Source organism: Narcine bancroftii, chromosome 11 (assembly GCF_036971445.1).
Source record: "Narcine bancroftii isolate sNarBan1 chromosome 11, sNarBan1.hap1, whole genome shotgun sequence".
Lineage (NCBI taxonomy): Eukaryota > Metazoa > Chordata > Chondrichthyes > Torpediniformes > Narcinidae > Narcine > Narcine bancroftii.
The window spans coordinates 68,337,580-68,364,945 of record NC_091479.1 but is presented as its reverse complement, the minus strand read 5'-3'; the positions used below and the strand labels follow the sequence as shown (position 1 = coordinate 68,364,945).

At 38.9% G+C, this 27,366-nt stretch overlaps 1 protein-coding gene across 5 annotated transcripts in view; it reads right to left on the bottom strand.

The window, feature by feature from the left end:
* ddx11 (DEAD/H (Asp-Glu-Ala-Asp/His) box helicase 11) overlaps nucleotides 1-27,366 on the bottom strand; it is a 152,210-nt gene that overhangs the window by 19,170 nt on the left and 105,674 nt on the right. Inside the window, exons 28-29 of one of the 5 annotated variants that reach the window (XM_069903232.1) lie at nucleotides 19,263-19,303; nucleotides 16,514-16,638 (exon numbers count right to left, since the gene is read on the bottom strand). The exons of the other annotated variants lie outside the window; for them this stretch is intronic. Coding sequence (XP_069759333.1) covers nucleotides 19,282-19,303 — 22 coding nt within the window. The 3' untranslated portion in view covers nucleotides 16,514-16,638; nucleotides 19,263-19,281. Of the gene's footprint in view, nucleotides 1-16,513; nucleotides 16,639-19,262; nucleotides 19,304-27,366 lie in introns of those variants that run through there. 5 annotated transcript variants of the gene reach the window in all.

The following is a 27,366-nucleotide window of genomic DNA, read 5'->3' as shown; positions in this document are numbered from 1 at the left end:
CACCTTGTATATGGCCCTCATGGTTTTAAAGGGTTCAACAAGAAAGTCTGCAAATTCTGAGATTGAATGCAATACACAAGTGTGAAGGAGAAACTCAGCAGGTCATGCAGTATCCTTTATGTGCTATGGATGTTGCGTGACCTGCTAAGTTTCTCTAGCATGTTCATGATTTTATGGGCCTCAATAAAATCCCTTCTCCACCTCCTGCTCTGAGAAAAACAGCCAGGTTTTTCCAGTCTTTCATGGCATCTGAATTTCCAAGAATCCACTTTGTAAACCTTCTCTGTACCCTTTCCAACTGGATAATATCCTTCCTATCTCTAGGTGACCAAAACAGGACTCAATATTCCAAGTGTGGTCTCATCAACATCTAGCATTACTTCAACATGATGTTCCAATACTTTTATTCAATGCCCTCACTGACCAAGGTCGCAAACATTCTCTTCATTGATCTGTCGTTCAACATACAACCTCAAGGTTCCCAATAGTGTCCCAAGTTTTCCTTCCCCATTTAGGAGAATTGTGATCTAGTTGAAAGGGATCTTACATTTCTTCAAGGAAACTTTAAGCTCAGTTTTAAATTTATTCCCTTTGTCCGCCTGGAATTATCCTGCCAAAGCAATGGTGTGGAATTTAGAGCACTGTTTGGGGCTTCATCCTCTGCTTGGGCAAATGAAGAACATGTCCATGTGGATGATGGTGGTATTTGTTTGCTTGCCCTTCCTGTGGGGTCATAGTGTTCTTGAGCTTTGAGATGCTCAGGCAGGGCATCCAGATCTCAAAAACATCTCGGAGGGCAGCCCAGTAGATCACAAGTTTTCTGACAGATTAAAAAGTCTGGGGTCTTTATTTTAAATGTCTATTTTCTGCAATTGGCCTTAGTTTGTGCTGGCATACAGAAGGCAATGGCAGATTTCATATCAATGTTGATGAGGCTTTATGGTGCTCTGGCAAACAGTGTCCCATGTCCCACAACTAAATATCAGTCAGCCAGATTTGTAGCTTCATAGATTCATAGCTTATGCTTACAAATTCCCAGAGTTTCCCAACAAATCCATTCTCATTAGATCTGACTCAGAGTAAACCAGATTGTATGAAGTCTTGGCTTTTGATTCTATGTGCGACTGAATACATGACTCAAGAAGCTCTACATCACACATTTGTTTATTGTAACATCTGCAACTCCTCCTTTACTTCAGCCCATCTGCTACAAAATAAGATTAAGTGAAAGAAACTAGTCAACACCACTACTTTCCAAACATACCCTTTGATAAGCAGCAAATGATGTCTCCCTATTTTGGGGTGCACTCTACGCACTGACACCTATGCTGCGTTGCTCAATGAATTTTCTGGTGTGTTCTCTCCTAAATTTAATTCCTCAACAATGGCCCATGGCCTGTTCCATTACATAATATACCCAAATATTTAATTCGATCAGTCCATTTCAAATTAATAATATTCTTATAAACTGAATAATCTCCTTCACTTACTGGTAATATTTCACTTTTTTCCCCCAATTAACTTTATATCCAGAAAGACATCGATATTGTATTAAACACTCCTTCAAGTGCAAAAGTGACTGGGCTGGGTTTGTTAAATACACCAATACATCATCAGCAAATAAATTAATTTTATACTCCTCGTCTAAAACTTTCATACCTTGTATCTGTGTATTTTGTCTTATCAGCTGTGCTAAAGGTTCAATCACTAACACAAACAAAGCTGGTGATAAAGGACAACCTTGACGAGTTGATTGAGTTAACTTAAAAGATTCCGAAATCAAACCAATCATCAATACTCTAGCTACCGGTTTACTATATAAAGCCCTAATCCAACCAATAAAAAAAGGACCAAACTTAACGTTCTCCAAAACTTTAAACAAAAAATTCCATTCAACTCTATCAAATGCTTTTTCTGCATCTAGAGATATCACCATCAGGTGATCTGAAGATTGTCAAAATCTATTAATCAAACTAATCACGCGCAAAATGTTATCTGAAGCATATCTATTCTTTATAAAACCTGTTTGATCCATATGAATCAATTTAGCCAATCTATTCGCTAATATTTTAGCTATTATTTTATAATCTACATTTAACAACGAAATTGTTCTATAATGAAATACTTTCAAAGGGTCTCTATCTTTTTTTGGAATTACTGTAATTAAAGCACTACAACAAGACTCAGGTAATTCATAATGTTCTCCAACTTGACATAATACATCCCCAAACACTGTAAATAAATCATCATAAAAAAATTTTATAAAATTCAACTGAAAATCCATCATCACCAGGCGATTTACCGTTCGGCATTTCCAGCATAGCCATTTTAATTTCTGAATCAGTAAATGGTTCTTCTAACTCCTGTATATCTGCATCCTCTAATACCAGTAAATTCAACTGTGATAAAAAAAGATCAATTGATCCAGTCAAATAAAACTACAATGGTGTACTTTGGTGCCTGATGCCAACTTAATCTGGCTGCAGATGCTGATCAGTCCAATCATGTAGCTGAATAGAAAATGGAGACATTGTCCATGCACAGGGAGGATTAGAGTTGAATGCCTCCATTGCCTGGCAATGTCACACTTCCTATGTCCTTATCCTTCCTGATGGATGCAGCAAAGGGCTCCATACAGCACATAAACAAGGCAGGAAAGAGCAGGCAACTATGCCTGATTCTCGACTTGATAGCAAAACTAACAGTCGAATCCAATTTCTGATTAGTACTTTCAAGATCCTGGGACAAATCAGGAGACCTATCCTGGAGCCAGCACATTGAGGAATCTATGAAGAAGGCACACCAATCCTTCTGCTAAGCAGTCTGAGAAGATTTCACGTATGTCAAATATTCTATCAAACTTCTACAGGTGAATTATGAAAAATATAGTGACAGGTGGGATCATAGCGTAGTTTAGGAATTAGAATTCATAGAAACGATAAAAGTCCCAGAAGGTAATATATATAGCTGGGTCCATCACAGGCTCTGACTTCCAATAGGCTGATTGTATCTATATGAGGCACTGCCTCTGGAAAGCAGCCAACATTATAAAGAATCCCTTTCACCCTGGTCATAGTCTTTTCTATCACCTTCAGAAAAAAAGGTACTGAAGTCTGAAAATCAGCATTTCTTAGTACAATAACAGTTTCTTTCTGATGCACCATCAATTACCACAAAAGACTGAGGTTGTAATCTGATAGGCTTTTATTAACTATAGATTGGAGCAGCAACCAACCTCATTGACTGATCATGGCAGGGAGAGTAGGGAGCATGCAAAGGGGTAATGGGTAGGATCGCTCTCGGGAGATGTGTCCACCCGGCAGTAGCCAATCACAGTATAACACATTTTACCCCACTTTCCAAATGCTATCAGGCTCTTGAACCATCCCTTGTTACACAAGGACTACCCTGACACCACATAAGGTGTTCTAATGCTGTCACTTTTGTGTACTAAGGTAAGTGAATACAGATATTCTTATTTATCTTTTTTTTTGTATTTATTGTCACATTTGTTTCAAATTTTATTTTATTAACATGTATTCAAAATTACATGCACATTTCAAAGTTATTCTAGCCAAGAAAAAACATACTGTGGCGGATGATGTTTGTGCTCATACGCTATCATGTTGACCATACCTAAAGTTGTCAACCAGCAAAAAGAGAATTGTTTCTTATAGTGTTATCAGGCTTGATATAGGCACACAATATGTGAACTGGCATCATGACATCTGAAGTGCTAATGACCTCATGATGTATCTATGTTGAATAGCCTGGGCTTCTCAGTAGATCTACGGATGCTGTTGAGTCACTACACCTCGTGGCTGTAGTGGCTAGTTGCCAGTAGATAGGAGGCTATTGTGTCTAGCCATCACAAGACGGGAGCTGTTATCACGGGTTCTGCCCACTCCCTCCAAGCATACCACTACACAACATGCTTTTTTCATTTTTCTCTCCCCCCACCCACTCCCTCCCACAGAAAAAAACCCAAAGAAAAGAAAGAAAAGAGAAAAAAAGGGAAGAAAAAAGAAAACAAAGAAGAGAGAGGAACTAAACTAATTTAATAATAATACTGGACATCATTGTAAAACTATAATATGTTAATCAAAACCTAACAATAAGTACATAATATGCATAGAAATTTCAAAAATATTAATAAACGTAAATTATACCTTCAATTATGGAATAAAATATGAAATAAGCATATTACAACATAAGATGAGGCCAGGGAGTGAGGCCAGATTACCCTAAAATTAGCTACTAATCCTAATGATTAATTCTAAAATAACCGCACCAATCTTTTGCATACATGGAAACTAAATTTTCAAAAAAATCTCTGTTCTTGTTCCTTAAATTATATGTCATTTTTTTCCAAAGGTATACAACTTCAAATTTCACTATACTAATAATCTAATATTAGATCTGCTTCCAATTTCCATGAAACTGCTAGACATTTTCTAGCAATTCCCAATAAAATCTTTAAAAACTGCTTCTAAGACCAATCCAAATTAGACCATGGGTAAATCTTTGATATATCTTCTAGTAGAAATAGCATAATTCATTGTCATTTTTTAATTAAATTAAGTACATTATTATTGTCATACAGTGTAGAAACAGGATCTTCACCCCAACCTGCCCATGCCAACCAAAATGTCCCACTCACACTATTTCTACTTGCCTGCATTTGGCCCCTATAATCCCCAAACCCATCCTATCCATGTATTTTCTTGCCTCAGCAAGTATGAATTTGTGCATATGTACATTGTACAATGTTTGTGAAAATAAACTCATCATCACTGTTTCATAATTTGTTTAATTATCAACAGGAGCATGTTAGCATAGTGGTTAGTGCAATGCTGTTACAATGCCAATGACCAGAGTTTAAATCCAGCACTGTTTGTAAGGAGCTTCTCCCTGTGTCTGTGTGAGTTTCGTAAAGTCCTTTTCAGAGCTTTTTGACTGTATAATAGGGCTTTCAGGGTGCATTTCATCTTGTATTCGTACGTGTGAGTTCATTGACAATGCATGGATGAAGGAAAAGGTCTTTACTTTAAAGTTGTTGTAAACAGCACCATGAGGCATGCCACAAGGCTGCAAGCCTCCATTACAGATCTTGCCTACTGTGAGTCAGCCTCCTACTGGCAGCTGTCTAATCACATGGGAGCTATAATCCTTAAGGCATTGCTAGTTGCATTGTGTTAGGTCTGCTTTGTTCATGAATGAGTGAGACAAACACCAGGCTGAGTCGAAATCAGGGTTCTTTGTTCTTTATTACCGGATTGTAACACTTGCGACTAAACATGTTAGTCGGAGAATGCATTCTGCCGTTATCAGCAAAATGGTGATTTTTTATACCCTTGGATATGTGCTTAGAACATCATCATATCATTACTTGTCCAATGACTAAAACTGTTGCTATCCTTTCCCTGCTAGCTTCCTGCCTCTCAATCCATCAATGTCTCTCTTATCTTGTAAGTACAAGGATGCATTCACATCTTGTTACTGCCCCGTACATTCCCATCTCATGATGTTTTACCTAACAGGAGTACAAGGACACCTCCCCTTCTTGTTACAGCCTTGTACAGGGTAACTCCCTACACATTCCCATCTCATGATGTTTTACCTTACAATTGCAACCATGATATCTATCATTACATCTCCCTTTCTTAAAGCAAAAGTAGCTTACTTTTAACTAACAAGTTTTCTTTGTATAACTCTGCAATTTTAACTTTAACACCAAGAACTTACATTTTTATCATTATTAACATTGTTAAAAAATTTTAAAACTTGTTTTGTGTGTTCACATTTACATACACTCAAACTTGAAGAGCAAGTAAGAGCATTAATTCATTCTATAGCACTTAGCAGAGTAATAAATGAGATCCAGGGCTTTTGCTGTGTGGAGAAAACATGGTCTTCCTAGATGCGGCCACAGACGGTGACATTATCGACATAGAGGAAGGTAGCCTTCAGCCCATACTCATCCAGCATTCTGTCCATCTGTCTCTGGAAGATAGAAACCCTGTTAGTGATACCGAAAGGAACCCTCCGGAATTGATACAGAAGACCATTTGCCTTAAATGCCGTATATGGATGGTCCTCGGAACAGATTGGCAGCTGCTTTCAGGTTGATGGTCGAATAGATCCAATACTGCGCAATATCATTCACCATGTCCGAAATTTGAGGGATGGGGTATGTGTCCAGGAGTGTGTACCAATTAATAGTTTGGCTATAGTCAATTGCTAGCCTGGACTTTTTTTTCCCTTTTACCACTACCACTTGCGCTCTCCATGGGCTTGTGCTATGTTCGATGATACCTTTGTCAAGCAGACATTGTACCTCAGACTTTATGAAATCTCAGTTTGCTGTGCTGTACCTTCTGCTCTTGGTAGCACTAGGTTTGCAGTCCGCGGCCAGATTCAGGAAGAGAGGCTGCATATGGGTTCTGATTTTCGGGGCCTTCTGTTCTGAACCATTACAGGGGGGAGGGGACCAGAATACTCCAAGGTCTACCTTTTAAAGTGACACAGGAAGTCCAGACCCAACAACACCGGAGCACACAATTCATCATGTATATACAGGCAAAATTTACAGTATTCCCCCCTTCAAACGACAGATGTACTATACAATGTTGTTGAATACACGTAGAATATGAATGAGACGCAAGGAATATGTGATAATTGGAAGGATACATCTTTAGGTTTTACTCCTGCACAGTCCGTGAATCTATAAAGCTTTCAGTAGATTGCGTCGATTAGGCATTTAGAATGTCTGTTTACCTTCACAGTCACTATGGAGTTGCTGAGCTGGTGAGGTCTGTCCTGATCTAGGACCATCAAGGCTAGGACCCCGGAGACTCCATACTCCTCACTCAAGTGGCCTCCGCCATCCTGGGTTGCCCTGTGTGGGTAAGATGGCGTTGACCTCGTGGCATGGCAAGATGGCCACCCTCCTTCCTCCTCTGACGATGATGACACAGAGTTTGAATTTGGGTTGCAGCAAGATGGCCATTGAGCCTTTTCCACCAATTCCTCACTGCCACTGCCACCCTCCGTCAGTGTGTAGTGCAGCAAATGGGCTCGGATGAATTCGGGGTAGGTGGTTTGGGGCTGGAATCTGTTCTGGGAACAGTGCAGGCCGCGGACTTCCCCAGGCTTCCCCTCGTGTGGCAAACTCTCACCTAATGCCCTTTCTTGCCACAGTTGGAACTCACTGAGTCTTTAGCCAGGCAACAGAATTGGGGATACTGGTTCTTGCCGCAGGAAAAGCACTCCCTAGCATGGGAAGCGGCAGCCATTAGGGCTGGGGTAGCGGGAGCAGCCGATCCTTGGAAGGGGTCACCTGGGTGAGTGAGCTCACTGTCTTCAAGGTCGTCATTCTCAAGCTTGGTCTGTTCCAACGATTTGGCCAGTTCAGCGTGGCTAGTCAGGTCCTTCTTACCCGACTCAAGTAGTTACTGCCTCATTTACCTCGAGTGGATCCCCACAACTAGAGTGTCCCAGATCTGTTCTGCTTCACGAACACAGCCCGTAGCTGCTTCCTACCTGCAATTCTTGGCAAGCATCCACAGATCCAGCAGGTAGTCATCGATGGTCTCTCCTGACCATTGGCAACGTAGGGTGAGTCAGTGCCTCGCTAGGACCTCGTTTTACGACTTCAGGTACCTAGCCTTCAACACCTCGATGGCAGCATCATATGTAGTGAAGAACCTGGTGACTGCATACCATTTTGTTCCTACCCTCAAAACGAGTGCAGACCTCCTGAGTTCATCGGTGTGGAAGACAACTCTGGTTGTGTTCAGGTAGGCCTGGAAGCAGTCTAGCTAGTGTGTGAACTACTGAGCCATGTCTGGGGACAGAGCTTCTATCAGCAGTAGACCTGGCTTGAGTAGCGCTTCCATCGTTTAGGGAATAAGCTAATAAAATTGGATCACGAATAAAAGCCCTCACAACTGGAGGGAGAACAAATGCTTTTATTAGCTTGTAACTATGGGTAGGGTTTCACAGTAGTCTTCGGAAGGGTTCTGGATTTAGGTGGGAAACCAAGGTTATATGTGAGCAGATGGGGGTGGAGCCAGCCATCCACACAACACACAACCAGTGAATCCCAGTTCACTGCAGTGCCATTGAATAATATACCCCCAATAATGGCTGCATGTTCTCAATCTGCACGCCTGACACCAGACTCTCTAATCAGGCTTGGATTTATTTATTGTCAGGTGTGCTGAGATATAATGAAAAGCTTTCTTTTGCATCCCATTAAAAGGGTAGCAAATAGTCACTGTGCAACAGTGCCATTTTTTGAAAAAAGAAAGAAGAAAAATACAAATTAGTGTACCTGCACCCAATGATTTACATCTTAATTTATTCTCACAATGTTATATAAATGTACTTTGTTAACTAAGGTATGGATCCCACATCACAGACAGTTTATAACTGTATCGTGAATGTCATGGAGATCTGTATGTCAAGGTTATGAACCATGCAACCAAGGTTTACTTATTGCCAACACCAATCCTTGAACCAAACATTGATTATTTTATTTTCTGCACAGGCCAAGCCCATTGAAAGCTTCACCCAATTAAAAGCAGAGACATGCTGGAAACACTCAACAGGTCAGGCAGCATCTGTGGAAATAAAAGCAGCATGAATGTGTCAGGTGTGAGACCTTAGTCAGAAATAGAATTTTCAGATTCCAGCATCTGCAGGTTATTTTTACTTTTATTGATTCTTGCATCAGTCTGAGGGAGGCTTTTGTTTTCTACAATATGATTTATTGATTTCAGAAAGATCCATGCTAGGTTTTAGAGAAGACAACTTGCAATTGACAGGAGGGAATATTCTGGAAAGAGGGTGTGAGATAGTTATCTCTTGAAGCATCCTTTCTTATGCTCAAGGCTTACAGAAAAATTCTCATTGGTTGTAGTTTGAAGTTTTCCTATCAGCCAATATGTCACTATTTTTATCACTTGCTTTTCATCTTATCTGTTGATAGTAAAATCAATGTAGATTTGATTTTAGTCGTGTTATAAGATTACTTCAATTCATCTTGTGCTTTATATTTGGAAGGTGTCTGTTTTTGCTGAATGTTTGAGTTCTGTGAATCATCTGCCTTGCCTTAGGGAAGGTGCTGGAGAAGGGAGGTGAGACTGTACAAATAAAAGCACAGGAAATTGTGAAAATATGCATCACAAAATCATCAGATAAGTATAATCAAGAAGGCAGTTCAGCTCATGTCAGGAAAGATCCATTTCTCACCTCTTACAACCTCCCTTGTTGCAACTTGATCAAAATGAAGAAAAAAACCTTCAGAATATTGGTTCAGATTTTCTGTGCACCATGGGTCACGTCTCCAGAATGGAGGACCATCGCCTTCCCAAGATCGTGTTATATGGCGAGCTCTCCACTGGCCACCGTGACAGAGGTGCACCAAAGAAAAGGTACAAGGACTGCCTAAAGAAATCTCTTGGTGCCTGCCACATTGACCACCGCCAGTGGGCTGATAACGCCTCAAACCGTGCATCTTGGCGCCTCACAGTTTGGCGGGCAGCAACCTCCTTTGAAGAAGACCGCAGAGCCCACCTCACTGACAAAAGGCAAAGGAGGAAAAACCCAACACCCAACCCCAACCAACCAATTTTCCCTTGCAACCGCTGCAATCGTGTCTGCCTGTCCCGCATCGGACTTGTCAGCCACAAACGAGCCTGCAGCTGACGTGGACTTTTTACCCCCTCCATAAATCTTCGTCCGCGAAGCCAAGCCAAAGAAGAAGAAAATTCAAATCCATGAAATGAAAATTAATGGGTTATGTAAGAATAATGAATTTAGTTTGCCTACTCAATACAGTTAAAATCCCTGCTGCCATTTGGAATATTTCAACAGGAAGCAGTGTTTGGGGTGGGGAAAGTTGAGGCTTCATTTCAGTTTTGCTGACAAGATCTTAAACTGACACCATGTGAAATATTTATGGGAATACTGTTGCCACAAAGATTTCAGTATATGCTGTTACGGGTTATTATTATTAATAAATATATTCTGGGGGTTCAATATAGGTCACTTCACACACTGAAGCCCCATTCACACTTGCATCCCAGTAAATCGGCCATTCAGTATCCTGGGATAGGAATGGGGGTTTGGCCTTTCACACTAGACCACTCCTAACCGGGACACTGAACGCTTTCACGCTTGCAAGGGTTTATTCCCGGCACTTGGTCTGTTCTACCTTTAATAGGAAGTGGCCATACCCATTTCACACTTTTCTGATCCAGCGTCTGTAGACACTGGGGAAAGTACTAGGGGGTAAGATTGGCAATTCCCGGCATGTGATGTAATTTGATGCCAGCATTGAGCAGATTTTGCTTTCACACTTGCCACTTTAAAGGCTGATTGGTGTTCAATTCCTGGGATCACTGGCAAGCGTGAAAGGGGCTAGAGTAACAAAACACATCTAATTTAAAATGCGAGAGAGAGAGAGAGAGAGAGAGAGAGAGAGAGAGATGAAAGAAAACATTATCCTTCTCAGAGAGAGAGAAGTCAATTCTACAGTGGCTTTTGAGGCTGCAGCATGGCAAGGTGGCAGGCTTGTTGAAAACCCAATTTTGAAGACAGGTTATGAGTTCTGAGTTCAGCCTGTTCAAAGCACTTGTAGTCCTTACAAGAGGAAATGGCTGGCTAGAGGGTTTCCCTGAATTAAGGGAAACAAGAAGAACTCTGTGGTGACCTGGAAGAAGAGGTTATCATTTGGAAAACCCATGATGGGGCAAATTTCTTCGGCAAGACACTAAAGTGAGGAAATCAGTTTGTGTGTGTCCAATGAGCAACAAATATCTCTCTGAAACCAACAAGCACCTTCCTGAACAGTAACCATTTAACTTTAAGCACCAGAGACTGGTGAAAATTCATAAATGTTGAATACTGTGAACAGTATAAGAATTGCCTGATACCGGTTAACTTGGAGAGTGAGAAATGAATGACTGGACTATTACCATATAACCATATAACCATATAACCACTTACAGCACAGAATAGGCCAGTTCGGCCCTACTAGTCCATGCCGTAGCAAATCCCCACCCTCCTAGTCACACTGACCAGCACCGGTCTATACCCCTCTAGTCCCCTCCTATCCATGTAACGATCCAATCTTTCCTTAAATGTAACCAATGATCCCGCCTCGACCACGTCTGCCGGAAGCTCATTCCACATCCCCACCACCCTCTGCGTAAAGAAATTTCCCCTCATGTTCCCCTTAAAATTTTCCCCCTTCAATCTTAAACCATGACCTCTAGTTTGAATCTCCCCCTTTCTTAAAGTAAAGAACTTTCCTGTTCAGGATTAAATGTCTGGCTATCCTTGGCTACGTGGTGGAGAATGGCATCATTGGCCCCGATCCCAATAGGATGTGCATGCCCACCACCCCCCCCCCCCGCCCCCACCATGAGAGCTCCCCATTCCCAGGACCACAAAGGCTTTGAGGAGGTGTTCTGAGGTTTTTCTCATATTACGCCCAGTGGATCCCTCAATACACTGATAAGGTTCACCCTCTCTTAAAAGCCACTAATTTCTCCCTCTTGGCTGAAGCCCAGATGACTTTAAACTATATCCGTAATCACATTGCAAAAGCCGCCATGCACAAGGTGGACAAGAATGTACCTTTTTAAGTGGAAAGCAACGCCTAGGCCGCTACCCTCAACCAGGTGGGCAGGCTGGTTGCATTTTTTTCTCAGACATTACAAGGCCACGAGCTCCAGAACCCATCGTGGAAAAGGAGACTCAAGCCATTGTAGAAGCCATGAGGCACTGGAGACACCACCTGGCTAATAGGAAATTTACTCTTCACTCTGACCAGCGCACTGTCACATTCATATTTAATAATGTCAAGAGGGGAAAAATCAAAGATGGGAAGATTGCTAGGTGGAGGAGCAAACTCTCCACCTACAATTATGACTGCCTATCAGCCAGGAGCTCTTAATGACCCTCCAGATGCCTTATCTAGAGGAAACTGTGCCTGTCCACACACCGGCCAACTGAAGTCTCTGTATAATGAGCTCTGCCATCCAGGGGTTACCCACATGGCGCATTTTGTCAAGGTGCGCAATATACCCTTCTCCATGGAAAACATCAGGTAAATGACAAGGTCTTGCCAGGTCTGCATGGAGTGCAAGCTGCTCTTCTACCGCCTCGCAAAGGTGGTAGATCAAGTCACCCAGGCACTTTCAACAGCTCAGTGTCGATTTTAAGGGACCTCTTCCCTCCACGAACGGGAACACTTTCTCCTTTCTATCATTGATGAATACTCCCACTTCCCGTTCCCCATTCCACGACCAGATACACTCACTTTGTCCATCATAAAGACCCTAGATCCCATTTTTGCCCTGTTTGGGTATCCCAGCTATATTCTTAGCGACCGGGGCTCATCCTTTATGAGTGACGAGCTACGTCAGTACCTGCTGATGAGGGGCATCACATCCAGCAGGACTACTACCTACAACCCCCTAGCAGAACAGGCAGGTTGAAAAGGAGAATGCCATTATCTGGAAGGCTGTCAAACTAGCCCTGAAGTCAAAAGGCCTTCCAGACTCATGGTGGCAGGAAGTCCTCCCTATGGCGCTCCACTCTATACGATCGCTACTATGTACCACGACCAATGCTACACCTCACTAGTTCCTATTTAATTTCAAAAGAAGGTCGGCAACGGGAACTAAATTCCCAATCTGGCTCACCACTCCTGGTCCAGTCCTTCTCAGGAGGTACGCGAGGAGAAGCAAGACCGACCCCCATGAAAAGGGTGAAACTGCTCCATGCCAATCCTACATACACCTATGTGGAGTACCCAAATGGCAGAGAGGACACCGTCTCCATCAGGGACCTTGCACCCGCCAGAACAGAGGATCCATTGCCTTGTGCCTTGCGAGCCACGGAGCTCATTCTTGCCACCCCTCAGTTAAGGCGTCAGGGGATCCAGTTCAGGAGGAAAGTGCATCCCCCTCAACCGTTGAGGGAGACCAAGCCAGCCTCTCTTCCCTCACAAGGGTATCCAGGAGATCCAAGGGGCCCAAGGCTCCTCGGTGCAAAGGATCTCCAGACCCCTGGACTGCTTAAATCTGTAAATAACTATATTTTTCAACTTCTTATCTGAACATATGTTCTCTGTTTTTAATCATGGACCCTAAATTATGCAGGAGGGGGTGAATGCAGTGAACTGGGATTCACTTTTAGTGTGTTGTACTGATGGCTGTCTCCGCCCCCAGCTGCTCACATATAACCTTGGTTTCCCGACTAAACCCAGAACCCTTTCCAAAGATGACTGTGAAACCTTGCCCATAGTTATAAGCTAATAAAAGTATTTGTTCTCCCTCCAGTTGTGAGAGCTTTTATTCATGCTACAATCACATTGCATTTTCATTAAATTATCATTTTTCAGAGACCACAAAAAGATATTGCATGAAAAAAGAAAAACTTAAAACTAATGAAGCATGTTGCCTGCACCATGTCCCATTTTCTTGGTCACTTTTGTTTCCTTCTAGGACGAATTCCTATCATACTGCTATTTCAAAGGGTGGGGGGGGGGGCGGCGGAGGCTAATCAATCTGTGTGCCAATATATTTCAAGTAAGGTTGCCACACTCTAATGAATGAGTCATGTTTCTTCCTTGGATTTTGTATGATTTTCTCCAGGGGAATGCAACTCTACATTTCCATTTTCCATTGTGTGGTATTTAGTTGGGTGTCCAACTTCCACGAAACAGCTATACACTTCCTGGCTACTGCCAAGGTGACCTTCACGAATGGAATTTGATCTTTGGTCAATCTAAAACTCATGACCCTAATATCTCCCAGAAGGTAGAACTCCAGATCCTTTAGAAAATCCAGTTTTGAAACTTTTTTCAGAATGTCCCCCAGGTCTTCCCAAAAGGATCTCACCTTTGTACATAGCCAGGTGGAGTGGACTAAGGTTCCAACCTCCACGCCACACCTAAAGGCAATTACTGAAATTTCAGGCTTTGATTTGTGTAATTTTTGTGGTGTGAGGAACTAGTGCAAGAAATTATACTGTACTAACCTGTATCTGGCGTTGACGACCCCTGCAACACTGATAAGACACAGGTCTTGCCACCACTCTTCATTGATTGTTGTGCCCAAGTCCAACTCCCATCTCTCCCTTGACCTGTGTAGCATGGCTTTGGGCCCTCACTTTGGAATATCAAGTAGAAGGTACAGAAGCCTGAAAAGCTGCACTTTTAAGTTCAAGAATACTCTTTCCAACAACTATCAAAATGTTGAATCCCTAACCAATTCCCCCCCCCCCCCCCCCAACTCCAATATACTCATGATAGACTGCTCAAATAGACTTGCCTGCACTATTACGAGTCACTTTTTTCACATTAGGATCACTGTGAATATTTATTATCTGTATCAGGTATTGATTGTCTCATTTAATTCAATTAGCTTACTATATAGTAAGCTTTTCTCTACAAGTACCTGTTTGAATGCAGCAATTAAGAATTTTGGTGCATTTGTATATTGTACAATGCATATGACAATAAAGTCATTATCCTTAAGCACTTTAACGTTAAATGTATATTTTTTGAAGCCAGTAATGCAACTCTTCCTCCTACTTGGCTAATGCATGCTTCTGATATTAACTTGAACACATATTCTTCTCAAACACAGTGATCCATATTCCATATATGTCATAGAAAGATGTTATTCAGCTCATTAAGCCCATGCCACTTATACCTTCAGTGACCAGGTTCAATCCTGATCTATTAGGAATTTGTACATTCTCCTGGTGAGGGCCAGGATGCATTCTAGTTTCCTCCAAATCCCAAAATTGTATGGCTGGTAGGTTAATTTGTCACTGTAAATTGTGGTGGTATGGTAGAACCTTGGAAAAAGGTGATGGAAGGGAGTTGATGAGCATGTCGAAAAACTAAAATGGATTGGGCAGGGTTTAGAGCAAAAATATCCAGTGGTGCCCGGTGGGATAAAGGCCTTGTTTCCGTGCTGTTCTTATCGATGTAGATTCCGATTGAAGTTGCAGTCTTCACGTTTCAGATACACCCATAATTACGGGTGTCCCCAAGTTATTCAGCATTGCCCAAATCATTCTTCTTGTTGCTTCTCAAGGTCTGGTTCAAAGCTACTGGAAATATTTCCTAATTTTTGTTTTAATTCTGCTAACTCCAATTTTTTTTTCTGAAGTGTGGCAGTGGCTAACATGGCTGTTAAATGTCTTGTCAAGAGAAGTGCTATTGTCATCTGATAAACCAAATTCTATCCTAAGAAGGCAACTTTCTGACTCCTCTTCATTCCTCCGTCTAGATCAAGATCTCATCAGTGACATCAACCCAGCATTTTCAAAACTGTTGTAGCAATTTACTTCCTTTAAAGGTAATGGCCACCAATCTCATGATAATCACTCTTGTATTCAGGCATCAACAGTGGATGGGAAACCGGAAGATACTCCATCATCTGCTGAGGTTCTTCCCGTTTCTGACGTTCCAATGGATGACCCTGCACTTGTTGCTGTGCAATGTTCCATTAATTTTGACATTGCTACATTAGCTGTCTTTTATTTTAAAAAAGTTCTTTTATAAAAACATTTTTGTCCACCTGTCCATAAGGCAGTGATCAGCACAGAACTCCAGCAAACCTTGCGGGAGAAGTACGATGAATCTTGTGGAATGGTTTCCAATGTCGTCTGTCAAAACCATATGGCACATGTCCCATGGCCAGAACTGACCAGTAAGTACCAGGACCTCATCTCTCTGGCATTTAGAGGGGCCCCTCTATGTCAGAAAAGATCCTTCCTGCATGATCAGACTCACTCTCAACACATGCTGTCTTCAAGACATGATGTGAATTATTATGGATTGTGCTTTTGCCAAGAAGTTGTACTGATTATAACAAACATTACCAAGGTTTATCCCAATCAGATGTTCCAAGGAATGTGTACTGAGACATCAACTACTGCTAGAAGGTCATCAATTTGGTGAAAGAAATACATTGATCTATAATAAACCTGTACTTCTTGCAGTGCAACAAGATATAAGGAAGTGAATACTGCTGAGTTGTGTATTTCAGGCAGCAGAATTACATCTGAGGGACATACTGAAACTTGGTGCACCCATTGCATATGTTTTGTAGGGAAAGACAAAGTGTAAGGTCCTGCTGCCATTGGACATTGAGGGTCACTTGATTGCTGTGTTATTTAAAGAGGTAGTTTTGATACCTTGATGAAGGGCTCATGCCTGAAACATTGGTTTTATATACCTTTGTTTCCTATGAACACTGTGAATTGAGTTTCTCCAGCACTTTTCTGTCTTGTCTCACATTCAGACACTGCAGACTTTTCTCTTTAACCTTTTTAATTGTCCCTGGCAGAGCAGATGTATTTTTATTACAAAAATGTTGAGCAAAAAGTTTAATAACTTAAAGTATCAATTGTTCAAACAGTAATAATAATCAGAAGTACATACTGAACTTTCCAAATCATAGAAATGCAAACTTTCAGTGTTTTCTATTCCATGAGTGATTCCAAGTTTCCATTTTTTAGATAACTCCTCATTCTCGGTTCTCTCAGTCATTCAGAACTTAGAGGAAAAAAATCCTTTACCCATCAAGAATTCTCTGCTGAAGAAAGCTGTGGGGGTTCAATGAATGAGTATATTAAAAAAAAAAATTGTAATCTTACTGGGAAATATTGAAAAGAAAACAGAAACCTATTTCTTTTTTAAGTTTATACTGTTATGAGCCCAGAAGACTCCAAAATCCAGCAGCAATAGAAATTCACCAAAACAATGAATGCTTAAACAAAAGTGGCTTTTAATTTTCTTTAAACATAAAAACAAGATCAAACTTTAACTTATTACTATTAACTTAACTTAATCTAACTTAACCCCTTCTAATTCTAAGCGCACATATCTGTATGTGTGAATGTTCAGAAAAGTTCTTTGTTTCACAGTCCAATCATTCACTTCTCACTTCCCAAGTTCACTGGTATCAGACAATTCTGTTATGAGCCCAAAGGACCCCAAAACCCAGCAGCAATAGACATTCACCAAGACAAGAGGTTACTTAAACAAAAGTTGTTTTTAATTATCTTGGCCGTGGAGGGGGAGGGGAGTGAGGAGGAGGAGGAAGGGGAGGGGGAGTGGAGCCAGGGAGGGGAGCTAAGGAGAGGGAGCGGGGGTCAAGGAGGTGGAGTGGGATGGGGAGGAGATGGGGACCAGAGGAGGGCCGAGGAGGAGGCCTGAGGAAGTTGAGGTGCTGATGTGTTCTCCTCACAATGCCATTTGTGTGTTGCTTCCAGGAATGGTCCTCCGAGGAATGGTGACTTCCAAGAACTCACCTGCTGCTCTTGATATATGGCAATAGAGCATGTGTTTGTGGAGGTGTTGATATGGTTAGTCTGTAATTTAGAATGATGGATGAGTTGTCATGCAATGGAATGATCTTTTTAGATGTCAAATTTCTTTCTCAAGTCATATCCAATGATATAGGAGATAGGAGAGTATTTATAGTTTTGGCAAAGGTTTTTTGTCTCGGGTGGTGTAACTCGTGCAATATTGTTCCTCTTGTCTGATGGATGTCTGATAATCAATTGTTTTAATGCTTGATTATTTTATTTACATTTTTCGACAAGGTGTTTCAAAAACTATCTTTACATTTGTGTTTCATTTGGTCTTTACCATTGTGTATACATTTTTGCTTACGAGTGCTTTGTTCAGTCTGAAACAGCAGTAGTGAAAGAAGCCATTAACATTGGTTATTGTCACATCGATGGTGCATATATTTATGAAAATGAAAAAGAAGTTGGTGATGCTATTCAGCAGAAGATTAAGGATAAAACTGTAAAGCGTTAGCAAGGTAAAAAAAAAAAATGGTTTCTTTCCTAAAATTGCATTTGGCATGGAACAAAGTAGGGCAAGGTATTGACATTTGTTATAAAGGAATATTTGATTAATTCCAAATTTGAAAAGAAAATGTAGCCTCTTTGGGAATGGGCATGTACTAGGATAAAAGTATAATTTAATTTCAGTACGTTGATACTGGAGCTCTACTAATGAGTGGTTTCTGTTTCCCTGTTAGCTGTGGTGTACCTTCCATGCAAAGGACATGGTAAAGAGTGTCTGTTCTAAAACATTGTCTGACCTGAAACTTGATTATCTGGATCTGTACCTTATTCGTTGGTCTATGGGATTCAAGGTAAAATACCCAATGAACATTTTGTACATCTTTCTCTGATTTAACTTGCACCACCTCGAGTTAACTTGCCTGCAACCTTCAGATTGTCACATGGATGGATCTACAGTATTGTGTTCAGTTCTAGTCATGTCATTATAGGAAGGTTGTGGAAGCTAGGGAGAGTGTGCAGAGGAGATTTACCTTGATGCTGCCTGGATTGGGAAATGAGTTTTAGGCAAGGTTAGCAGTGCTGAGACTTTTCTCTTTGGAGTATAGGAGACTTGATAGAGGTCTACAAGATTATGAGAGACATAGATAGGGTGGACAGCCAGCAACTGTTTCCCAGGGCAGAATCAGCAATCACCAAGGATGTGTACATAAAGTTAAGGGAGAGAAGTTTAAGGGAGACACCAGGGGTAAGTTTTTTTACACAGAGTTGTCCTGGAATGCCTTGCCAGGAATGGTGGTGGAGGCTGGAACATTGGGGGCATTTAAAAGCCTCAGACACCTGGATGAAAGAAAAATGGGGGTTATGGGGTAGGGAGGGTTTAGTACTTTTTTTAAAGGAAGGAAGGAATATATGAGTTGGCATAACATCGAGGGCTGAAGGGCCTGTACTGTTCTATGAATCTCTCCAAAACCTCCACATTCTTTGTATAGTGTGGTGACCAGAAATGCAAAGAATAATCCAAATGTGACTTCATAACTTTTGTATTCATTGCCTTGACTAATAAAATCAAGCATGCTGCATACCACCTTTACCACACTATCCATGTGTTGCCATTTTTGCAGGAGTAATGGACTTCCTGGCAGGTGGCCATAAAACCGAGCTGTTGACATTAGGAACACCCAATTAGATCTTGGTTATGGCAGTATAGGGGGAAGTTTCCTTTTTTCTTTCTCAATCTTTTTATTGATTTAATAATAAAACATGTAAACAAATAGTGTATTTGGAATACATAAGTGCAGAAAGTAATAGAACACTTTATACAAAGCTATAAACAGTATCCATACCACTAATCACTTCTAAACACTAAAGAATGATATGAAATATTTTATAATAATATCTATCCCCACTACCTGGACTTGAGTTGTATGGTTAAGAGATTAATACTCTGCTTCTGAAAAAGAAAATGTGAACAAAGAACATAAAATTATCATCGAAATTGTTATTGTTCCTAGAAATTCTGAGAGTAGTTGACAAATGGTCCCCACAGTATATGACACTTTCCTCATTCTAATATATCCTAATACCAAAGTATTATCTTCCAAAGTGTGAATTGCGTATCGCAAATTTAGATGTTTAATTCAATAAATCAAACACTGTGGCCTTTACTTTATGTAGTTTTAATTTGTTGATAGAAAAGTATTTTGCGTAGCTTTACTGTATAAAGATAGTCCTTTAGACTCCAATTGCTCAGAAGTTGCCATAACAAAATCAATGGCTAAAGACTGCTATAAAATCACAAAAGATATAGAGCGATACAAAATGTAAAGAAAAATATAACATACCGTTCAGGAAGGTTCTTGTAGGGTTTGCAGAGAGAGATATTTGTTGCTCCAGGACTTCAACAACTGAGGTATCACCATTTGTCACCTCAATGTCTCGCTGATGAAACTTGCCCCATCAGGGTTTTCCAATTGGTAACCTCTTTCTTTCAGGTTACGACGAGCTCCTTCTATTCCTCTTATTCCAAGAGAAACATCAGACAGATAGCACTTCTAGCCATCCACTGCTTTTGGAAATTAGCATAATTTCTTCCTGGATTGCACTGTGTCACACACACGCCAGGTGAGAGGGCTTCTCTCTCGCTCCTTCTCTCTCTCTCTCTCTCCCCCACTGAAACTCCAAAGAGAGGATGTCTTGCAAAAACCCCACCTTCCTGAGAAAAACAACAGGAGTTCTTTCTTCTTTCAAGTTGCTATCTTAGGTAAACAATCCAGAATTGACCTTTCTGTGAGCACATTGCAGAAGGGGTACTGATAGACAGCGCATGACTCCAGCAAGACAATGGTCAAGCATTTTATGACTTCAGTTCAATTAACACCAACTTGTGAAAGGTGCTTACATTCTCCAAGAGATCCTGCAATGTAAATTCTTCAGTCTTTCAAATAAGATCTGTTTTAAAATGTGTGTATATATGTGACCTACTCTAAATCTTATAAATTCTCCCCAAATATTAATATTGTTACAATATTATACAAAGCTATGTAAATCAGAATTAATAGAAGATGATAATGAGATGGACGAGTTTCTAGCAAATCTTGAGCTTCCAAAATTAGAGCTGAGAGGGCAGATGGAGTTAGACACCCCTTTCATAAGAGAAGAAATTGAGAAGTCTCTGAACACTCTGCAGGCTAATAAGTCTCCAGGAGAGGATGGGTTCCTGCCTGAGTGCTATAGACAATTTAAGGATTTGTTGATTCCTCTTATAATGGAAGTACTAGACCGGGAGATTCTAGACTCTTCTGGACTTTTTTTCAACATCTATTGTTGCCAAAAAAAAGGACCCATTAAAAATCTCATCATATAGACCTATCTCACTTTTGAATGCTGATTATAAGATATTGGCGAAGGTGTTAGCTAATAGACTGGGACAATATTTATCTAAATTGATACATACAGATCAGGTGGGATTTGTTAAAGGAAGACACTCTTCAAATAGTCTGGGTAGGCTATTTAATATAAAACATATGGCAAAAACAAAATTGAATTCCAGTATAACAGTTTCCAATGATGTAGAAGAGGCATTCAACCATTTAGAATGGTCTTTTTTTTTAACTTAAGACAATGGCTAAATTTGGAATAGGTAGAATATTCATAAATTGGATTAAAAACTCTCTGACATAAACCACAAGCTAAAATTATAACTAATAGTCAAATATCTGCAGTTTTCCCTCTGAGTAGATCAAGTCGCCTGTCCCCAGTGCTTTTTATCCTTGCGATTGAACTGCTGGCAGAGATCATAAGGAGAGATCAGGATATTAAAGGCTTTAAAGTTGGACAAGAACATAAAATCAGTCTATTTGCTGATGATGTGCTACTATATTTATCTGACCTGACGGCATCAGTGGAGAAATTACAAACAACACTAGAAAAATATGGAAGAGTTTCAGGTTAAAAAATTAATTTGGATAAAAGTGAGATTATGCCATTGACAAACTTTGAACATTAAAGATATCAAAAAGGAAGTTGATTTCAATGGAAAGTAGATGGAATCAAATACTTAGGAATAACCTACAGAATTTGTGCAAATTAAATTATACTCCCCTGTTAGAGAAGGATTGGCAAAAATTGAAAGACTTGCCAATTATTTTGACAGGAAGGGTTAACTGTGTCAAAATGAAAGTGATGCCAAGATTACAATATCTTTTCCAATTGCTGTCGATATCATTGCTGAAAAATTACTTTCAATTATTAAATAATTGTATTAGGCAATTCCTATAGAAATATAATGTGTTGAGAATTTTGCTGGAAAAATTAACTTTATAAGATAGGAGGACTTAGGCTACCGGATTTTAGAAAGTATTATTTGTTAGTACAAGCCAGATTTCTTTCATCTTTCTTTGAGGAAGCCACCCCCCAACCCTACTGTTGGATTCCAAAGAGATTATACTCAATGAAAGAGCTCCCTCAGTGAAGGATTTTATTTATGTGGAGTTTTAAATCAATATCAAAAAAAGACATAATCCTATATTAATACATACGATTAGAGTATGGCGAGAAATCAATGAGTGTACAGGTAATGGGGAAAAAAGCAGGGATATCGTTAAGAGCACCATTATGTAAGAATGTATTGCTCCCTATGAAACCTAGTAACAGAATATTAAACTCCTGGTATGGCAAAGGAATAAGATACATTGAAGAATTCTATGCGGAAGGGATTCTAATGTCTTTTGATCAACTAAAACAGAAATATGGAGCAGCTAATGGGACTTTCTTCTGTATTCTCCAGCTAAGATCCTTCCTGAGAGAAAATCGGGACCAATGTTCCTTCCACCTGAAATTAGTGAAATGGAACAAGCGATCTGGCTAAATTCATAACAAAAATGTACTATGCTCTCCAGAGTGAAAATGCCAAACCTGGTTCACAGGGGTTGAGGGAAAGATGAGAGTTGGACTTGGGTGTTGTAATACCAGAAAGTTGCACTGGTCTGACTGGTGTTTGGATAGTATGACATCAATTATCAATGCAAAATATGGACTGGTTCAGTATAACTTCCGACACCAATTATATCTTACACCACAGAAGCTACATAGATCAAAATCTGAAATATCGGAGATGGGCTTTAGATGTGGAATTAAAATAAGAACATTTTTTCATGTGACGTGGCCATGTGTGAACATGAGGCCTTTTTGGCAGGATATTGCTGAAATATTAACAAGGATAACAGGAGTGGTGACACAGAACTTTATCTCTTGAGTAATTTTATTGAAATAAGTAATAAATTAACTAAATTCCAACTTTATTTTGTCAAAAAAAGCCTTAGCAATAGCAAAAAAATGTTTTGCAATTACTTGGAAGTCCGACTTTCCCTTACTCCTAGCACGATGGACGGCGGAGAAAATAGTTATATAGCTATGGAGAAAATTACATACAATCTAAAAAAAATTTTGAAATATTTGACAAGATATGGCAGCTATATTGGCCCAATCACAATTTAAAATAAATAAGGATAATAACAGATGTGTCTATAATATAAACAAATGTGATGTCCCTATATAGTTCTTTTAATGGTTAATATAGGTGTGAGCTCTGACAGTGTGTGGATTTAGATTTATAATTGTGGAGGGGGGTTTCTATGTTTGCTTTTTGCATGAAAATGTTTAATATTATTGTGATATTGAAGATTTTATTAGGTATATTTATGAAAAATCAAAATAAAATATTCCCCCCAAAAATGAGGACAAGCTAAAAAAGAACAATTGATATATTTTGATATCCATTAACCAACTTTGCATGTATCTCCTTTCTAAATAATTTAACTTGTGCATTTAACTTTTTTTCTGAAGATAAAAATCTCTCTTCCCAAGGCTAATGAGAAGCTTCCTTTTAATGAAGATGGTCACCACCCGAGTTTTGTTGATACTTGGGAAGTGAGTTGAATTTAAACTATATTCCTCAAATGTAGCTGAAAACTTATAAAGTTGTCATTTTTAGATTTATTTGTGGAAATTAAATTTATAGTATTTTTAAGTTTATTTCTTGAAGCCTCTGTTGGTGTAATGTTCCCCTGACTTGCATGAAATTTAATTCTGGATAACTTGGAGTTAAATTGGTTATTTTTATTTTTACTGTTAAATATTAGCAGAATCATTTTCCTTTCATAGGCAATGGAATAATTGGTTGTAAATTGAATGGTTAAAGCTATAGGGTTGTCTAACTTTAATTATGAGCAGATTAAATGTATCCTAAATAAACCAGGTCTGAAGTACAAACCAGCTGTCAATCAGGTAATGCATTTTAAAAATCTTGGCAGCCTAGAACTTTATTTTCTGGATAGCATAATTTTTATTCTGTGAAGCTGTCTTATTCACAATGAAGATGAGTTTGCTTATTGGTTTTGTTTGCTTTAATAGATTGAGTGCCACCCTTATCTGACTCAAGAAGATTTGATCTCCTACTGCAAGTCTGAAAATATTATTGTGACAGCCTATAGTCCACTGGGATCTCCACACAGACCATGGTACTTGACATGGCTCACTAACACAGTATTTTAAAAGAAAAACTACGATTGAATAATATTTTTTAAATTTTTTCTATTTAAATGTTCATCTGGAGTTGTACTCAATTTCCAAAATAAACTTTTGGATATGCACGTATTGCCCTGTGTGATGAGAGTACATGTTAGACAGCTCCTTACCCATCTAATGAGATTAATCTAAACAATACAATTATTACTGTACACCACATATGTGGCTGCTGACACTTGGTTCAACTGACTTATTCCTCATCGCCAGATCCAGCCATGATAGGCCAAAACGTACAGCAGTAAAATTCTTTTTTTTAATAATTTTTTATTTTTCACACTATAAACCATATTGACCAAGATACATACAGACATTTTTTTCTTGAATATATTCAGTGTCATTTTCTCCCCCTTTCCCCCCTCCCTTCCCTCCCTCCCTCACCCCCTTTCCCATTTATTTGAAGTTCAATCTATGATACATTAAACCCGTTAAACAACGTTGTCACTTAATAAAAATAAGCAAGAAATTTTACTGAGTCAGTTCTTTTCGTTGTCTTCTCCTTCTGTCATTTTAGGTGGTGGAAGTCCATGGTAGGATTTCTCTATTGTGTTTCATGTATGGCTCCCATATTTGTTTGAATATTGTGATGTTATTTCTTAAATTATATGTTATTTTTTCTAATGGAATATATTTATTCATTTCTATGTACCATTGTTGTATTCTCAAGTTGTCTTCTAATTTCCAGGTTGACATAATACATTTTTTTGCTACAGCTAGGGCTATTATAACAAATCTTTTTTGTGCTCCATCCAAACCGAGTCCAAATTCTTTGTTTCTTATATTACTTAGGAGGAAGATCTCTGGGTTTTTTGGTATATTGCTTTTTGTGATTTTGTTTAATATCTGGTTTAGATCTTCCCAAAATTTTTTCACTTTCTCACATGTCCAAATTGCATGAATTGTTGTTCCCGTTTCCTTTTTACAGCGAAAACATCTGTCTGATACTGTTGGGTCCCATTTATTTAACTTTTGAGGTGTGATCTATAGCCTGTGTATCCAGTTATATGTATCATACATAACCTCGTGTTTATTTTATTACTCATAGGTCCGGAGCATAGCTTTTCCCATGTTTCATTCTTTATCTTTATATCTTATTCCCATTTTTGTTTAGGTTTACCGTTTGTTTCCTCATTCTCCTTTTCTTGCAGTTTGATGTACATGTTTGTTACAAATTTTTAAATTATCATTGTGTCTGTAATCACATATTCAAAATTGCTTCCTTCTGGTAATCTCAGACTGTTTCCCAATTTGTCCTTCAAGTAGGTTTTCAGTTGGTGGTATGCAAACATTGTATCGTGAGTTATATTATATTTATCCTTCATTTGTTCAAAGGATAATAATTTATTTCTCAAAAAACAATTTTCTTTTCTTTTGATCCCTTTTCTCTCCCATTCTCTAAAGGAAAGGTTATCTATTGTGAAAGGGATTAGTTGATTTTGCGTCAATATTAGTTTTGATAATTGATAATTTGTTTTATTCCTTTCTACATGAATCTTCTTCCAAATGTTGAGCAGATGATGCAATACCGGTGAATTCCTAAGTTGCACCAATTTTTCATTCCATTTATATAGTATATGTTCAGGTATCTTCTCCCCTATTTTTTCTAGTTCTAATCTGGTCCAATCTGGTTTTTCCCTTGTTTGATAAAAATCTGATAGGTATCTTAATTGTGCGGCTCTATAGTAATTCTTAAAGTTTGGTAGTTGTAAGCCTCCTTGTTCGTACCATTCTGTTAATTTATCTAGTGCTATCCTCAGTTTCCCCCCTTTCCATAAGAATTTCCTTATTATTTTCTTTAACTCCTTGAAAAATTTCTCTGTTAAGTGAATTGGTAATGACTGAAATAGGTATTGTATCCTTGGGAAAATGTTCATTTTAATACAGTTTAACCCTTCCTATCAGTGTTAGTGGTAAGTCTTTCCAATGCTCTAAGTCATCTTGTAATTTTTTCAATAATGGATGATAATTTAGTTTATATAGATGGCCGAGATTTTTATTTAGTTGTATACCTAGATATCACATTGCTTGTGTTTGCCATCTAAATGGTGATTATTTCTAGAACTTTGTGAAATCCGTATTATTCATTGGCATTGCTTCACTTTTATTTGCGTTGATCTTGTACCCCGATACTTCTCCATATTCCTTCAATTTCCTATGTAATTCTTTTATTGATATTTCTGGTTCTGTTAAGTATATTATAACATCATCTGGAAATAGACTGATTTTATATTCCTTCTCTTTTATTTTTATCCCTCTTATTTTATTTTCTGTTCTTATCAGTTCTGCTAGTGGTCCTATAGCTAACGTGAACAGTGAGGGAGATAGTAGACATCCCTGCCTTGTTGATCTGCTTAAGTTAAATTGTTTTGATATATATCCATTTACTCTCATTTTCGCCAATGGTCCCTTATATAATGCTTTAATCCAATTAATATATTTCTCTGGTAGGCTGAATTTTTGTAGTACTTTGAATAAATAATTCCATTCTACTCTGTCAAAGGCCTTCGCTGCGTCTAAAGCAACCACTACTGTTGGAGTTTTATTTCCTTCTACTGCATGAATTAAGTTAATAAATTTACAGATATTGTCCGTTGTTCGTTTTTTTTTAATAAATCCAGTTTGGTCTAGATTTACTATTTTTGGTACATAGTCAGCCAATCTGTTTGCTAATAGTTTAGCTATTATCTTATAATCTGTGTTAAGTAGAGATATTGGTCTATATGACACTGGTGCTAGTGGATCTTTCCTTGTCTTTGGTATTACTGTAATTATTGCTGTTTTGCATGAATCTGGTATGTTTTGTTTTATCAATCTCGTTGATTACTTCCAGGTGGGGAGGAATTAATAAGTCTTTAAATGTTTTATAGAATTCTATTGGGAATCCATCCTCTCCTGGTGTTTTATTGTTCGGTAGTTTTTTTAATATCTCCTGTAATTCTTCTATTTCAAATGGTTTTATTAATTTATTTTGCTCCTCTGTAATTTCGCTAGTTCAATTTTAGTTAGAAATGCATCTATTTTGTCTTCTTTCCCTTCGTTTTCCATTTGATATAGTTGCTCGTAGAATTCCCTGAAGTTTTCATTGATCTCCGTTGGATTATATGAAATTTGTTTGTCCTTTTTCCTTAATGCCAATACCATTCATTTAGTTTGTTCTGTCTTAAGCTGCCATGCTAGAATTTTGTGCCTTTTTTCTCCTAGCTCATATTTCTGTTTTGTCTTCATTATGTTCTTCTCCACCTTATATGTTTGTAGTGTTTCATATTTTATTTTTTATCTGCCAATTCTCTTCTTTTAGTTGTATCTTCCTTTATTGCTAATTCTTTTTCTATATTTGTTATTTCCCTTTCCAACTGTTTTGTTTCCCGATTGTAGTCCTTCTTCATCTTAGTTACATAATTTATTATTTGCCCTCTGATGAACGCTTTCATT